The sequence below is a fragment of the Urocitellus parryii genome, chromosome 6 (genome assembly GCF_045843805.1).
Source record: "Urocitellus parryii isolate mUroPar1 chromosome 6, mUroPar1.hap1, whole genome shotgun sequence".
NCBI classification, from domain to species: Eukaryota; Metazoa; Chordata; class Mammalia; order Rodentia; family Sciuridae; genus Urocitellus; species Urocitellus parryii.
In genome coordinates, this window is record NC_135536.1 from 129483711 (window position 1) to 129501608 (window position 17898).

At 40.4% G+C, this 17898-nt stretch overlaps 1 protein-coding gene across 3 annotated transcripts in view; it reads left to right on the forward strand.

Moving 5' to 3' along the window:
* The window catches only part of Il16 (interleukin 16), a 92695-nt gene that overhangs the window by 29053 nt on the left and 45744 nt on the right, over positions 1 to 17898 (forward strand). For all 3 annotated transcript variants that reach the window (XM_026388174.2, XM_026388175.2, XM_026388176.2), the window contains exons 2-3: positions 4812 to 4920; positions 16797 to 16939. In XM_026388174.2, coding sequence (XP_026243959.2) covers positions 4812 to 4920; positions 16797 to 16939 — 252 coding nt within the window. The remainder of the gene's footprint in view (positions 1 to 4811; positions 4921 to 16796; positions 16940 to 17898) is intronic.

Consider the following 17898-nt stretch of genomic DNA (forward strand, 5'->3'; position numbering starts at 1 on the left):
TACATCTTCATTCTGGATTCATTCCCTGTTTCATGGGGATTGTGGGTTTTCCATTTCTTGGGGTAAGCTATTCAGCCCTGAGAGCTGTATGATTAATCCTGACTTCAGGAAAAATGCTTTGAAGAGCTCTCTGGACAGTTGACCCCAAACCCCACTCGGTCGCCATTGGGACTGGTAAATGTGGACTGCGACCAGGTAATGATGGGGTACGTGACCCACAGAACAGCTGCCCAGGGCCGCAGTCTCTGAGGGGAATAAGAGAAATGTGTTCAGAAGTGACTTTGCCAGCCCCCTGACCTCAGTCACATTCCCAGCTTCGAGAGCAGCCCCACCTTAGGAGCAAGAACAGAAGAGCTCTGTTCCGTGAGCTGGGGAGGGAGTCCTAGTGTGCAGACGTCCACGGGCTCCACAGAGATGCCTTTGATGAAAAACCACTCCACCCAGGACAGACTTGCCCGAGAGTGACCAGGCTCCCCTGGGAGCCAAGGAAAGTCATTTTTTTTCCTTGTGAATGATCCTCTGACATGTGACCATTTCAGAGTGAACCGTCGCCCTGTGGCCCTTTAAACATCAGTTATATTCAAAAGCATAGAGCTGGATGTGGTTATAAAGACTGTTTAATGTGCCCCCTCAGCTTACAGAACAGGAAACTAAGACCAACCACTGAAAGGTTCAAAGTAAGTCATGAGGGATTCAATGGTGCTGGTCTCATGACTCTCTCTTTCATCCCACTGTTAATTTCTGGTGAAGAAATCATTAAGCTTGATATTTTAAGAATGAACAATACCCTGAGATGGTACCAAAGCATGGATAAGTACCTGACCCCTTGTTGGTGCCCTGGAAATAGAAAGAAGGACCAAAGCCTTGTGCATTGTCTCTATGTCAGGGACGCTTAGGAATCATGTGGTATTTCATGTTTGATAGAAAATTGCTCCTTAGCTCTCTCATCCTGTGCCATGCTAGCACATTTCCATTCTTCCCTGTAATAGTCATCTAGTGAGCCAGTCCACACAACTGCATGTCTGTGTGATGCATGTCAACTTCACACAACTTACTGGAGCCCCCAGCTAGTTCAGAGACTGGCTCCATGACAGAGTGAAAGGACCAGCTGCTGCGTGATCTCTGTCAGAGACAGCTTTGGTGAGAGGATGCATGTCTGGGGAAGGAGCAGGGCTCCTCTACGCAGCCTGTGTGCACACAAGAGCACCCCTGCTCTGCACGTGGGACGAAGCCGCTGCTCCTGGTCACCAGGGCAAGAAGATGATATGGGGCCCCACGGTGAGTCCAGTTGACTCAGTTTCTTTTGGGCAAGGCCTTCTCCAGTCAACATTAAAACCCCCCAAAGAAAGACTTCCTCCTCTGAAAGTGGAATTAAACTTTTCCACTTTATTTTGGGGGAAGATGGGCGGGGGGAGGGGCTCTTTTTCCTACGATTCTCTTGACATCAATTAGTTTTTACCCATCAAGCAATTTTTAAATTATGTTTTGGACATGGGACTCTGTAATGAGGAAAAGAAAGAAATTTAACAATAAATAATATTATGTCTACAAATGAGACAATAGAAACAAATGTAAAATTCATACATGCTCACCATAGAAAACATGGGAAATACAGAAAGGTGTTTTTAAAAAGCAGCCATAATCTCATCACCCAAACACACTCTTGCTAATTCAAGAAAGCAGAATCCTGTGTTTCTTGCATACTGCCATATCCTTAGTAGTAGGAATCATGCTTAGTATGTAGTAAGTGCTTAATAAATATTTGTTGACTGAATCTTGCTTAGAATTTAGTAAGTGCTTAATAAACATTTGCTAATACTTTGGTGCATTTATTTCCAGTCTTTTTAAATCTCTGTTTTACATGATTATAGTAGACCCCATTAATAACATATCTTTTTTAACTTACCATGATAACACAGATATGCTGATGCCATAAAAGTTCTTTATAAATACTATTCTTAAAGATACTTAGTATCTTTATCTTGTATGAACCTCATTTACTTATTTACTTTTATATTACTAAATATTTTGTGGAAATATACATTTCAAAAGTACTTTGTGAAATTAATTGAATTCTGCCAATGTGTATAAGAAATTAGAATAAATAAATAACTTAATTTTAAAAAAGCACTTTGTGAATAAGGCTTGCCTTTAGATAAGTAGATCAATTGGCTGCTGTACTAGGCCCAGCCATGTTCAGTGGAACCTAAAAAGTTCCTGAAATCACATTCTATTATTTAGTTCCAGAGTCTCACACTGGAGTGCATGAGGAAATAATGCCAGAGGGAAGTCTTGAAATTAGAATCAGGACATGACCTCATCAGACTCTTGTAATTAAAAAATAGCTTTTGAATATCTTGTATGAAGAAATTAACTCAAAGAAGTAGCTATTATGTTAAATTCTGGAAATACAGAGTCTTGAGAATTCAATTCAATTAAAGCATTTTCTTATATGTAATCCCAGTTTTCTCTCCTTTTCAACAATTCCCTGGTTTAATATTCAGTTTAAAGATGTGATTTTTGTTCAGGTTAATACAGCGCCATCTGGTGCTAAAAGGAAAAATGAGCATGTAGGAGTAGGCTAGGATGACTTCTCTGATTTTAAATGCTGACTTCTATAAGAGATGAAAGGGAATTGATACGTGGTTTCTTGCAGGATTCCCTGGTGTCAGAACTGGGGAAAAGCTTTAGCTGACTTCTAACTCCAGATTGCTACAGCATACGCTTGATTAACTCAACCATCTATTAGAAATTCCTATCAAAATTCAAAAGGAATACACAAATAGGGAGAAATGCTTATCGGAACAGGAAACGATATAAAGGGGCCACATTCTGAAATTTTCTGTCTGACCTAGTGCAGGTGAGACTGAAGAAAGGCTCATCTACCACACAGGAAGGGAAAGCATGGGAAAGGAGTGAGGCGGATGTTGGCAGACCCCAATACCTACCAGCTCACAGTGGCAGGAGGTGGAGGTGAGGATGGGTTATGGGTCACTTAGGGAGAGGTGAAAGTGGATCTTCCCTCTGCTTTGGAAACTGCACCAGATGTTGGCAACTGCACTCACTTGGCACATGAAATTCAGGCCCGTTATGCCTGCCTTCCAAGAAAGGGGTCCGGTAAGTTAGAAAGTGAAGTCATGTACCCCCAACAGACTTCCCACTGGACCACTAAATATCAGAAAGCATTTGAGCCATCCACTGTTTCCAAGCCCAATAATTAATCCCTGAAGATTCTAAATTCAGCCAATCATTCAAATGTGACAACCACATAAAGACATTCTCAGGCGTGCAAATATTCGGAGAACTTTCCATCCATGTAGCTTTCCCCAAAGAAAACACATCCAGCATTTAAGGATTGTGGCAGCAAGTAATGAAACCAATATAACTCAAAAATTAGACTGTCTTTGTACCTAGTAAAGATATATTAGAATAACCGCACCACGAAGAGAAGAAAATTAATCCCACTGCCCTCAGTATCAACCTTTATCCATATTACTCTCTGTTCCTAAAATCCTGGGAGGAGGAGAGGGAAGAGAGTGACATTGTCTCAGGTTCTCATCTTGCAGAAGGAAAAGTGATGTTTTCTATTTGGTTATTGACCACAGTACAGAAATGAGTCCCATAATGTTGTTTAATATATTGCTTAATCACTTATTAGTACAGGATTATTAGTATAGAAAGAAAGAAGTGAAGAAAATTTGTTCAATTTGATATGGTGAAAAAAGTATAAGAGAAATAGCAAATTTAATCTAATTACATTTTTTTAAAAAAACATTGATACTGGGGTTTGAACTCGGAGGTGCTTTACTACTGAGATACATCCCCAGCCCATTTTTAGTTTTCTTTCTGATACAGGGTCTCAGTAATTTGCTTAGGGCCTTGCTAAATTGCTAAGACTGGCCTCCACCTTGAAATCCTCCCGCCTTGTCCTCCCATGTTGCTGGGATTACAAATGAGCACCACCATGCCAGGCTAGGAACATTGATTTTTTTTAAAGTTTTAAATTAAATCTTTCCTTATATATAATCAGAGACACGATAAATTATGATATAATGGTGTATTAAGAATTGTAATGCATAAATAAATAAATTTTAAACAACAGATTAAATCCTTGCAGATATAAATTAGCAATATAGTAAAATCATAATACTCATAAGTATACTTGGACATTCAATATTTTAAAGTCTATTTCTATAACATTCAGTTAGCAGGTATTTTGTGAATGACTATTATTAAATCTCAGAATAATCTAACATACTCCTCATCATTTCTAATCCATAGATCCCAGTCACCTTGTTCATGTAACTCTCTAGTTCTTTTCTTATTGCAATTATCATTTTCTGCAATTATCTTTCACCTTTAGTTGTTTCCTTGTTTACTGTCTGTCTTCCTTTGCTAAAATGCCATTTCTCTAAGGTCAATGTTCTTGTCTCTCTTGTTCATGTCCAGGCTTTTCCTTGCTGTGTAGTAGATGGCAGGCAAATGAGCCTTCATTCAGCTCTCTGAACATCTCCCACGTCTAACAAAGAAGTTGTCACCTAATGGGTGACAAATTTACTCAATATTTATTGCATTAATTAAATATTTATGTAATATCTATTCATTCAATATTGCCTGTTAAATGAATGAGTGCATTTCTATGAATGGAAGGATGACAGTAATCCTGAATCCCTGCCCTTGTATTGCCTGTAATTTAGTAAGGGAGACAGACCACCCAACCAGTACTTCCATGATTAATATTGAAACCCTATTTTGCTAATCAACCTTTTTAATTTTAACCTGCTGAATAAAAGACAGGTATTGTTTTGCAGGAATCTTCCACAACTTCATCTAAAGAAAAGCCTGGAAAAGTAGAAGCACAAAGTAGTAACTTCCTGTTTCCTAAAGCCTGCCACCAAAGGACACGAAGCAACTCCACCAGTAAGTGTCTCATCAAAACATCTTCAGGAACAGGGCCTAAGTGCTTTTGAATATCAGGAATATCAATGATGAGGGGAGGTTTGGGATGGGTGGATCTCTTCTGATCCAGTTGGACCAAACCAAGATGGCAGCCTGCTTGCCTCTCTGAGAGCATTCTTTTTGGCTTGTGCTGGTCCTGGCCAGCTAGAGGGCTCTGCATTGGCTTTTTGAGTTTTCTGTGGTAAACTCGTCTTCTAGCTAGGCTCCTACTGCCTTGCTGAAAAGATTTGGCCTGGAGGATAAGAGAAAAAGGGTTACTCTTATTCTGATTTCTGACATTTCCTTAATCCTGAGTAAGCCACTCTGTCTCCCTGGGCTTCTGTCACCCCATCTGTAACATGATGGGGGTTGAAGCTTGAAGACTTCATGATTCTTTGTTGCTGCAAATAGAATAGCATTTATATAAAAGTCAGGAAAATGTGAAGAATGCATGAAAGTTTGAAGAAGTTAAAATCACATCAAATTATAATATTAGAAATAATCTATACTGACACTTTCAATTATTTCTCAGTTATTCCTATATATGCCTATAGGAAAATTAGGCACATGCATCTATATCTATATCTCATGTCATTGGGAAATCTGTTGTAAACACTATTTTTAGTAGACGTATGTCATTTCATTGTATGAACAATCTACTCTTACTAGATATCTAAGTTATTCTCAGTGTTTTGCTAACATAATCCACATTGCTGAGTTTGTAAGTGAAATTTTGTTTGAAGTTGTAACATCTTAAAGGAAATACAGTGTGCCACCCTATTCGTAGATAGAAATTATTTGAAAAAAAGTTACATCTGCACTGAAATATGTAGAATTTTTTCTTGTTATTGTTCCCTAAAAAGGATTGACATAGCATTTACATTGTATTTACATTGTATCATGAATAATCTAGAGATTATTTAAAGTATACAGAAAGATTGTGCAGGTTATATGGAGATACTACCCTATTTTATGCAAAGGATAGAAACACATTCATAGATTTTGGTATCCATGGGGATTCTGGGACCAATCCATATGGATTTAGAATAACTATAAACGAGATAGTGGACTGGTGTATGGTGGTTAAGGGCTCACATCTGAGAAACAACGCACTTGAATTTGAATTCTGCTCCTAGAACTAAGTATTGATGTGACTTTGGACAAGTCCTTTAAAATCTCTGAACCTCTTGCTATGGCTTGAATACCAGGTGTCCTGAAGAGCTTGTGTGTGAGACAGTGAAGAAATGTTCAGAGGTGAAATTAGATTATGAGAGCTGCAATCTAATCAGTGGGTTAATCCATTTGATGGACTAATAATTTGAATGGACTACAGCACTAAGTGTTAATTGTAGACAGGTGGGGTCCCCACTTGCGGCCTAGTTGTCGCAGTCGGAAGGCAGCGTAGAAGGCAGAGGCCTTACTTGTGGGTCACCAAACCAAGCTCTGAACACTGCACAAGAAATGTCAAAATAGAGCCTGGGAACCCGCTGCAGACAGGTGGCGTTGAGCACCACGGAGACCTGGCAGCGAAGAGATGCAGGCTTACAGATCCTCTAAGATTAGAGCGCGCCAGACTACGACCCAGGTCACTGCAGGGCACCAGACCGAGGACCACACTCGCGACACAGTGGACGAACAGCCTAGCCCCCTCCACCTCACCAGACACCCGGGCGCGGAATCGGGTGGTCACCATCTTGGAAAATCTACCACATCAGCTTTTGGCGGACGTAGCAGACAGTGAGATTGGCACTAGAACAGGTGTGTGAGCCCCAGTCCCCACACCCAGCTGTGATAACTCAAAACCTTTCACACCAGCTCTCCTGGTGGGCGTGAATAGCAGAGCCCAGTGAAACTAAAAAGGTGTCTGATCTCCAACTCCCACTCCCCCAGCTGTGATAACCCAAAACCTTTCTCGCCAGCTCTCTCTGTGGGTGTGGCTATCAGAAGGAATACAGACAGAACAGGTTGCTGGTTTCCAATTGCCCCTCTCCACAGCTGTGTTGACCTGGTGACTACCCAACACAGAGGCAGCGCTCAGTTGATGAGGAGTGCAGGGCGGCCAGGGCGCCGCATGCCCAGAGTGAACCCGGGGCTGTGGAGAAGAGTCCCAGTAACTGGGGCCTGATGGGCAGGAGAAGTGAGGGGGATAGAGACTGGGAGCGACCCAAAGAGACTGGGATCAAAGAGGCACTCGGCAGGGGAGGGAGAGCTGCCTCACACTGATTGCTTCCCCCACCCTGAGGGTAGTGACTCAACCTGGAATACACAACGGCCACCTAATGGAAAAGAAGAAAGTAGAATTCTAAGAGTGTATTTTTTTTCCTTCTTTCCTTTTTTCTTTTTATCTTTCTCTTCTCTCTTTTCCTCTCTCATTTTTCATTCCCTTTTCTCTATCTCTTCACCTCTCTTTTTTCTTCTTCTTTTCACTTTTCTCCCTCCTTCTCTTCCTCTCCCAACCTCCCAAGTGTTACTATTTCTACTACGTGTAAATTACTAAATGCAAATAGGTAATTCTTTCTATGCTTCTTATTGTCCTCTCATGCATTTAGCCACCCTAAAATAACTCCTGTCTATCTCCTGTTAATAACCCCCTTCATTCGAGTTCTCCTCCAAAGTAGCTGATATATTAACCCCCATACCCCACATCTTTCTCCCTAAACATAAAGTCCTACACCCGAACCTCAGTTCTCTGTATGACACCAGAATCTGTATGCCTTTGATGAAGCTAATGAATATAGTTTAAACTATAATTAAATCCAAATCTCTAGACATTGTCTCCCATCACAAAGGAGAGATCTTGGAACTATACAAGAGCAATACTAATTTATAGGAGAAAAATAATAAAAAAAACAGTCACAGCTGGAAAGAAATGTGAGAAACATGAAAAAAACAAGGAAATAAAGGGCCACAAACAATGCAGGTCAACTAAAAAAATAGAGGAGATAATAGCTTCAGCAGAAAAAATATCAGATAAAGATTTCAAGATATACATGGTCAGATGATCTGGAGTCTTAGGGAGGACTTTAGACAGCAAATGCATACAATGAAAGATCACTTTGACAATGAATTACATAAACAAATCCAAGAAGCAAAAGATCAACTCTACAGGGAGATAGAAGTTATACAAAAACAAAACAAAACAAACAAACAAACAGAAATCCTGGAAATGAAGGAAATAATAAAACAAATTAAAAACTCAAATGAGAGTATTACCAGCAGGGTAGAACACTTAGAAGTCAGAACACCAGAGAACGAAGACAAAGTACATCATCTAGAAAAGATCGTAGACAGCTCAGAAAAGATGATAAAAAACCATGAGCAGAACATCCAAGAAATTTGGGATAACATAAAGAGACCAAATTTAAGAGTTATTGGGATACAGGAAGGTATAGAGGTCCAAACCAAAGGAATGAGCAACCTCTTCAATGAAATAATTTTAGAAAATTCTCCAGACATGAAGAATGAAATGGAAACCCAAATCCTAGAAGCCTACAGGATGCCAAATGTACAAAACCACAAGAGACCCACACCAAGACACATTATAATGAAAATTCCCAACATACAGAACAAGGAGAGAATTTTAAAATCCACAAGAGAAAAGAAGCAGATTACATTTGGGGTAAACCAATTAAGTTAACGGTGGATTTTTCAACACAGACTCTGAAAGCTAGAAGATCCTGGAACAGATCGCTGAAAGATAATGGGTTCCAACCAAGAATCTTGTATCCAGCAAAATTAAGCTTCAGGTTTGAAGATGAAATAAAAACCTTCCATAATAAACAGAAATTAAATGAATTTGCAGCTAGAAAACCAGAGTTTCAAAGCATCATTGGCAAAACATTATATGAAGAAGAAATGAAAAATAACAAAGAAAATCAACAGTGGGAGGTAATACAGTACAGGAAAAACTAATCATAGAGGAAAAACAAATCAAGTTAAATAATAAAAATAAACAAACATGGCTGAAAGTATAAACCATATCTCAATAGTAACCCTAAATGTTAATGACTTAAACTCACCAATCAAAAGACATAGACTGGCAGACTGGATTTTTTAAAAAAGATCCAACAATATGCTGCCTACAGGAGACTCATCTGATAAGAAAAGACATACACAGACTGAAGGTGAAAGGTTGGGAAAAATCATACCACTCACATGAACCTCGAAAGCAAACAGGGGTGTCCGTACTCACATCAAATAAAATAGACTTCAAGCCAAAGTTAATCAAAAGGGATAAAGAAGGACACTACATACTGCTAAAGGGAACCATTCACCAACAAGACATAACAATCATTAATATATATGCCCCAAACAATGGTGCAGCTATGTTCATCAATCAAACTCTTCTCAAGTTCAAGAGACAAATAGACCACAACACAATAATCATGGGTGATTTTAACACACCTCTCTTACCACTGGACAGATCTTCCAAACAAAAATTAAATAAAGAAACTATAGAACACAAAAACACAATTAATAACTTAGACTTAATTGACATATATAGAACATATCAACCAACATCAAGCTGATATACTTTTTTCTCAGCAGCACAAGGATCCTTCTCAAAAATAGACCATATATTATGCCATAGGGCACCTCTTAGCAAATACAAAGGAATAGAGATATTACCATGCATTTTAACCAATCATAATGGAATGAAATTGAAAATCAATGATAATATAAGGAAGAAAAATTCCTACATCACTTGGAGAATGAACAATATGCTACTGAATGAACTTTGGGTTACAGAAGACATCAAGGAGGAGATTAAAAAAATCTTAGAAGTAAATGAAGACACAGACACAACATATTAAAATCTCTGGGACACTATGAAAGCAGTACTAAGAGGAAAATTCATTGCATGGAGTTCATTCCTTAAAAGAAGAAAAAGCCAACAAATAAATGACCTCACCCTACATCTTAAAGCCATAGAAAAAGAGAACAAATCAACAGCAAATGCAGTAGAAGGCAAGAAATAATTAAAGTGAGATCTGAAATCAATGAAATTGAAACAAAAGAAACAATTGACAAAACCAAAAGTTGGTTCTTTGAAAAAATAAATAAGATTGACAGACCCTTAGCCATGCCAATGAAGAGAAGGAGAGAGAGAAAACCCAAATTACTAACATATGGGATAAAAAAGGCAATATCACAACAGACACTTGCCATAGTCTGGCTGGGCACAAATCATGAGCCACTGAAGCAGGAACAAACTTTATTTCTGAACTCCACCAGCACATTCCACACACACTCCCCGGGAACTCTCCCGCACCACGTGACTCATCCAGGAACCAGAAACCGGAAATATCTCCTCCGGAAATCCCTCCTCCTGCACTTCCCCAACCAATGGGAACTCTCAGGGAATCCCCGGGAATCCCCAGGAGAACTCCGAAGTAGTGGCTGAGGCGGATAGTAATGCCTCACCTGTCAACCAATACTGTTGGCAAAATGCCAGGAGCCAGTCCGACTTGGCTGTGGCTCTCAGCAGACAATACAGAAGATAATTAGAAATTATTTTGAAACCTTATACTCCAATAAAATAGAAGATAGTGAAGGCATCGATAAATTCCTTAAGTCATATGATCTGCCCAGATTGAGTCAGGATGATACACACAACTTAGACCAATATCAAGTGAGGAAATAGAAGAAGCCATCAAAAGATTACCAACCAAGAAAAGCCCAGGACCAGATGGATATACAGCCGAGTTTTACAAGACCTTTAGAGAAGAACTAATACCAATACTCTTCAATCTATTTCAGGAAATAGAAAAAGAGGGAGTACTTCCAAATTCATTCTATGAGGCCAATATTACCCTGATTCCAAAACCAGACAAAGATACTTTAAAGAAAGAAAACTTCAGACCAATATCTCTAATGAATATAGAGAAATCTTCAATAAAATTCTGGCAAATTGGATAAAAAAAAAATATCAAAAAGATTGTGCACCATGATCAAGTGGGCTTCATCCCCAGGATGCAAGTTTGGTTCAACATATGGAAATCAATAAATGTAATTCATCACATCAATAGACTTACAGATAAGAACCATATGATCATCTCGATAGATGCAGAAAAAGCATTTGACAAAATACAGCACCCCTTTATGTTCAAAAACACTAGAAAAACTAGGGATAACAGGAACTTACCTCAACATTGTAAAAGCTATCTATGCTAAGCCTCAGGCCAGCATCATTCTAAATGGAGAAAAATTGAAAGCATTCCTTCTAAAATCTGGAACAAGACAGGGATGCCCTCTTTCACCACTGCTATTTAACATAGTTCTTGAAACACTGGCTGGAGCAATTACACAGATGAAAGAAATGAAAGGATACATATAGGAAAAGAAGAACTTAAACTAGCACTATTTGCTAATGATATGATTCTGTATCTAGAAGACCCAAAAAACTCTACCAAGAAACTTCTAGAACTATTAAATGAATTCAGCAAAGTGGCAGGATATAAAACCAACACCCATAAATCAAAGGCATTCCTGTATATCAGTGAAAAATCCTCTGAAAAGGAAACTATTAGGAAACTACCCCATTCACAATATCCTAAAAAAAAAAACTTGGGAATCAACAAAAGAGGTGAAAGATCTATATAATGAAAACTATAGAACCCTAAAGAGAAATAGAAGAAGACCTTAGAAGATGAAAAGATCTACCTTGCTCATGGATTGGCAAAATTAATATTATTAAAATGACCATATTACCAAAACCACTATACAGATTCAACGCAATTCCAATCAAAATCCCAATGGAATTCCTCACAGAAATAGAAAAAGCAATTATGAAATTCATCTGAAAAAATTAGAGACCCAGAATAGCTAAAGCAATTCTAAGCAGGAAGAGTGAAGCAGGTGGCATCACTATACCACATCTTAAACTGTACTACAGAGCAATAGTAACAAAACACCATGGTATTGGCACCAAAACAGGCTGGTGGACCAATGGTACAGGATAGAGGACACAGAGACTAACCACAAAACTACAACTACCTTATATTAGACAAAGGTGCTAAAAGCATGCACTGGAGAAAGGATAACATCTTCAATAAATGGTGCTGGGAAAACTGGAAATCCATATCAACAAAATGAAATTGAATCCCTTTCTCTTACCATGCACAAAAGTTAACTCAAATGGATCAAGGATCTAGGAATCAAACCAGAGACTCTGTGTCTAATAGAAGAAAAAAGTAGGCCCTAATATCCATCACATGGGGCTAGGCCTCAATTTCCTTAATAAGACACCTACAGCACGAGAATTAAAACCAAGAATCAACAAATGGGATGAATTCAAACTAAAAAGTTTTTTCTCAGCAAGAGAAATAATCTGTGAGGTGAATAGGGAGCCTACATCCTAGGAACAAATTTTTACTCCTCACACATCAGATAGAGCTCTAATCTCTAGGGTATACATAGAACTCAAAAAGCTAAACACCAAAAAAAACAAATAACCCAATCAACAAATGAGCCAAGGACCTGAACATACACTTCTCAGAAGAGGATATACAATCAATCAACAAATATATGAAAAAATGTTCACCATCTCTAGCAATCAGAGAAATACAAATTAAAACTACTCTAAGATACCATCTCACTCCAGTAAGAATGGCAGCCATTATGAAGTCAAACAACAACAAGTGCTGGTGAGGATGCAGGGAAAAAGGTACATTCATACATTGCTGGTGGGACTGCAAACTGGTGCAGCCAATTTGGAAAGCAGTATGGAGATTCTTTGGAAAGCTGGGAATGGAGCCACCATTTGACCCAGCTGTTCCTCTTCTCGGTCTATACCCAAAAGACCTGAAAACAACACACTACAGGGATACAGCCACATCAATATTTATAGCAGCACAAATCACAATAGCTAGACTGTGGAGCCAACCTAGATTCCTTTCAATGGATGAATGGATAAAAAAATGTGGCATATATACACAATGGAATATTAGCACTAAAAATAATAAGATCATGGCATTTGCAGGGAAATGGATGGCATTAGAGCAGGTTATGCTAAGTGAAGTTAGCCAATCCCCAAACAACAAATGCTGAATGTCTTCTCTGATATAAGGGGGGTGACTCAAAATTGGGAAGACAGGAAGAACATGGGAAGAAGATTACCTCTACATAGGGAAGAGGGTTGGGAGGGAAAGGGAAGGGAGAAAGGGAATTGCATGGATGGTGGAAGGAGATCCTCATTGTTATACAAAATACACGTAAGAAGATGTGAGGAGAACAAAAAGAATAGCAGTACCTTAGATTAGGTAGAGAGAAGTGATGGGAGGGGAGAGGTTGGGGAGTTAGGAAGGATAGTAGAATGAAGCAGACATTTTTATTTTTACTGTGTGTATATATGTGACTGCATGACCAATGTGATTCTGTAACCTGTACACTCAGAAAAATGAGATATTGTATCCCATGTGATTCAAATGTATGATATGTCAAGGTTATTGTACGGTCATGTGTAACTAATTAAAACAAAAAAAATAATTGTAGACAGGAGAAACATAACTGGAGGATGAAGGTCCCTGGGGTTTATATTTCATCCTTTGGGGTTTGTCTTTTGTCCCTGGTTCCTTGGGCTTTCTCTACTGTGTCCTGGCTGCCATGATCTCAGCAGCTTTCCCCTTCCGTGCCCTCTGCCATGATGCTCCTTCACCACTTCAGGCCCAGAGCCCTGGAGTGACCAGCCATGGCCTGAACCTCTGAACTGTGAGGCCTCCTCTAAATTGTTCTTCTCAGGCACTTTGATTACTGAATGAAATAGTAATGTACAATGAGAAGCTGACTAACATATCTCATATTGTTCTGCAGTAGGGTGCAACATTCTTAAATTAATAACATCCTGTTTTAAACTTTTTAAGTTATAAACTTTAACTTTTCCCCCCCCTTTAGTATAATTTCCTAGAAATGAAATTTACGGTCAAAAGATAGGTGTAGCTTTAAGCTTGAGATCTGTATGGCCAAATTTTAGTAACTAATATTCCTTCAGCAATATATGTGAATACCTATTTCTTCAATCACAGGCCACACTGGAGTGTAATTTTTGAAAATAATTGTAATGCAGATTCTTCTCTAGTCCCCATTTCTCCCCACCGATTTTGGGTTTCTGTCTGTCTTGCTTTGCACCCAGGACCAGTTATATAATTTGTGGGGCTCTGTATAAAAAGATAATGTGGGAGCCCTGTTCAGAACAATTAAGAATTTCCAAATGTCAGCAGCCTGGTGTTAAACCAAGCTGGGACTTTTCCAGTTACAACCCTGGTGGCCTCATAGGCTACATGCCCATTAAGCCAGCTCTGCTTGTACCCTGGGACCTGACCCCTTCCTACAGAGTCACCCTCTGATTTCTGGTTGAGTTCAGTCACTGGGAGACTTCCACAGGATACTGGTGGTGGAAGAGAGCTGCTGGGGTATTTCTTTCCTGTCCTCTGGCTTGACAGCTTCCAGTACCTAAGGAGGCCTTGCTAGTCTCCTAACTCTGCCCACCCCTGTAAAGTGCCCCTCTGTTCAATTCTCAAAATCCAAGCCCAGTGTGACTTTTGCATCTTGCTCAAACCATGACTGATGCACTGCTTTATAAAGTAAACCAAAAAGAGGTCCTCCACACACAGGTGAGGTCGAAACCTTCTTCATATATTTATAACATATATACCATATGTTTTTGAGTAATATTTTTCAAATTTGTTGTTATTTTAATTTTTTTAACCTAAGATATCTTAACCTTTATATCATCAAATTTTTTGATCTTTTTTTTTTTTTGATGTGAAAGCTTCTCTGCAGATCTGAACCCGTAGCAGGAACAGGAGCCCCCACCCCCCATGCATGAGGGTTGCCTAGATCATAGAGGGCCTAAGCAGAGGTGGGTGTGGCCTGACATCTTGGTGCTGGATTTGCCCATCACTCTGCAGTTGACTGACTCTGTGAGCCATTCCAAAGTTGCAGCCTGTTTGCATGTCCTTATTTCCTCTGAACCCAAACCGTGCAGTGCTGTCCTTCTTCAAACTGCAGGTCAACATGGCACGGCCATGGTCAGAAAATGGAGTGACTGGGATCCTGGAGGCCTGGGTTATGATCCAGACTTCTTTGTTTGCTGCTCTGAAGCCCTCTGAGCTTCCATTTCCTCACTAATACATAAGAGAGGAAACTCCACCAGGTTCCCCCCAAAACTAATGATGGCTGTCTGCCTCAGCTGGAGAGCCTGACAAACATACAGGTTGCCCCTGACCATGGCAGTGTGGAGAATGGACTCAGTAGGTTGAGTCGGGAACTGAAATCTGCCTTCTTATTAAACACCCAGAAAAATATGACGCACAGGAAGATTGGATTAGGTCCCCAGGCTCTCCTCCCAACTCTGACCCATAACGATGTGTTTCCCTTGCCAGAGTGTGATTTTCTAAATCCTCTGGCTTCTTCTCTCTCTTGGTCCACTGGGATACACTGGTCCTTGTTGGAGAGGACCACCTACCTGTACTGAAGCCGCTGCTGGGAGGCGCTGTCCTGGCTGGGAAATGTTTCCTCCGTCACTCTTGGAGCCCCGATGGACCACCGCTCTCCCTTTTCCATCACTCCTCCGTCCCTTTTGTCACTTCCCTTTTGGCATCTCACATTCTGTCACACTCATTGGCTCCTCTTTTTTTCTCAACCTACCCTGGCTAGTGGCTTCCTCTCTTCAGCTTATACGCAACCTAAAGTCTTTCCTATCCTAAAAATAAAAGCAAACCCCAAACCTTGGTCCATTCTTTATTTTCTCTGAACTACCAATTTATCTCATTTTTTCCTTGGGGGAATTTTCCACATAGGCCTGTCCGCTGACTTTTTTTAGCCCTTTTTAAAAATTGTTCAAATTTTGAGTTGCTGAGGGTGAACTCAAACTTGCAATCCTCCTGCCTCAGCCTCCCAAATTGTTATGATTACAGGAGTGTGTCACTGTGCCTAGCATCACCTGTTTCTGTTCACTTTTTTTTTTTTCTCTTTTTTTTTTTTTTTTTTTTTTTTAAAGAGAGAGTGAGAGAGGAGAGAGAGTGAGAGAGAGAGAGAGAATTTTTAATATTTATTTTTTAGTTCTCGGTGGACACAACATCTTTGTTGGTATGTGGTGCTGAGGATCGAACCCGGGCCGCAAGCATGCCAGGCGAGCGTGCTACCACTTGAGCCACATCCCCAGCCCCTGTTTCTGTTCACTTTTAAAAATATGGCTGCTAGAAAAATTCCAATTGTATTTCAGCTGGGAAATGCTGCTTCAGACAATTGTGAGTTAAATCAGATAGTCTGTGAGGGTTTTCCAACTGTATGCAGTTGTATGCAGTGAGTTCCTGGTTGGGCGAAATGAAGTCTGGAATTCCCACGAAGAAGAAGAAGCGGAATTCTTTGCATTTTCTTAGATCCCAAAGATTTGAGTCGTCTCTTTGTGGGAGGTGTGCACATGCCTGTGTGTGAATTCGTGTACAGAAGTAGATGACTTGTTTGGGAGGTTGGAGGATCCCCTGATCCTCCCCGTCCCTGCCTGGTCTTCCCCTTTGTCACCCTTGGTTCAGTTCCACCTGTCCTGGGGACACTTGGGGCCTTTTCCCTCTCTCTCCTTGCTGCTTGACATGCAGGAGATGCATGTGAACTCTTGCTGAGTTGATCTTTCACTGCACCCTGCAATAAGGGATGCATGAACAGAGAGAATAAAAATGCCACCCAGGTCTTCAACAGCCATCTCTCCCCATCGTGCACCGGTTACTGGATGCTAAAGGGTTTGTGTTTGCATCAGCCCTGGCTAATGAGGGTTCAGTGGGGGCTGATTTTGTTCCTTATGGAGCTTTTCATCTTGAGAACACAAATGATCTCTGCCTGCTTTTCCTCTCTTGGTTTAGGTGTTAATCCCTATTGCACAGGAGAAATTGATTTTCCAATGACCAAGAAATCTGCAGCTTCCACTGACAGACAGCCTTATTCTCTGTGTAGTAACCGGAAATCCCTCTCTCAACAACTGGACTGTCCAGCAGGAAAGGCTGCGGTAAGAAGAAAGGGAGGGGAAGCTGGGGAATTGGGAGGAAAGGGAGGGGCCAATGTTAGTAGTGGCTGAAGAAATTTTCCCAATAGTCCTGTGTCCTGTGTCCTGCCCAGAAGAGGGTCTTGAATCACATTAGGCAAAGAACCACACTAGGAATGGACATCTATTGAGCGCCCTCTCGTGCCAAGAACTTGTAACTGCAGCCACTTCTATGCAATTAGGAAGCAATAGGTAGTAAAATTCCTTATGTGCAAGCTCATAAGGCATTATGTGGACCCCTTTGTTTCATCTGCACAATAATCCGCAGCGGTAGGCCAGGGAACTGCATCTTGGACAGGTTAAGGAATTTATGCAAGTTCACATTGCTAATAAGTAACAAGGCTGGGATTGAAGTCAGCTTTATGACTCCAAAGCCTATGCATCCTATAATTAGGATTACCTTATAAACATTGTCACTATTCTTAAAACAAGCTGAGAAAGGAACACAGGATTAGACCCATTTCACAGTGTGCAAACAGGTGTGGCAGTCCATGTCCTTCTCATCTACAGGACATCAGCTTGCAGATTGGGAGCTGAACAGACACAAAGCACAGTGTCCTCTGCACATGTCACTCCTTCCTGCCTGTGACGCCCCCTCCTGTCCTTTCCCTGAGCATTTTCTCAGTGACTCATGCTGCCACTCATATCACACAGTGTCCTCTGTCTGTAGTGTCTTGTCCCTTCTCTCATCTCTGTTACTAGAAATAGTGCCCCCAAACCTTCCCAACACCTACCCTGCCTGGAAGCATTCCAGGTACCCCCAGCTGCATGGGCCTCATGATCTTTTTAAATGCTCATCAAGAGGTGCCTGTATCTCTCTCACAGTGTTTACCAGCTTGGCTTGTTAGTGCCATTTGTTTTAGTGCCTGACCTCCCAACTGACCATGGGCTCTCCAAAGATGGGCTCCAAAGTCCAATTTGTT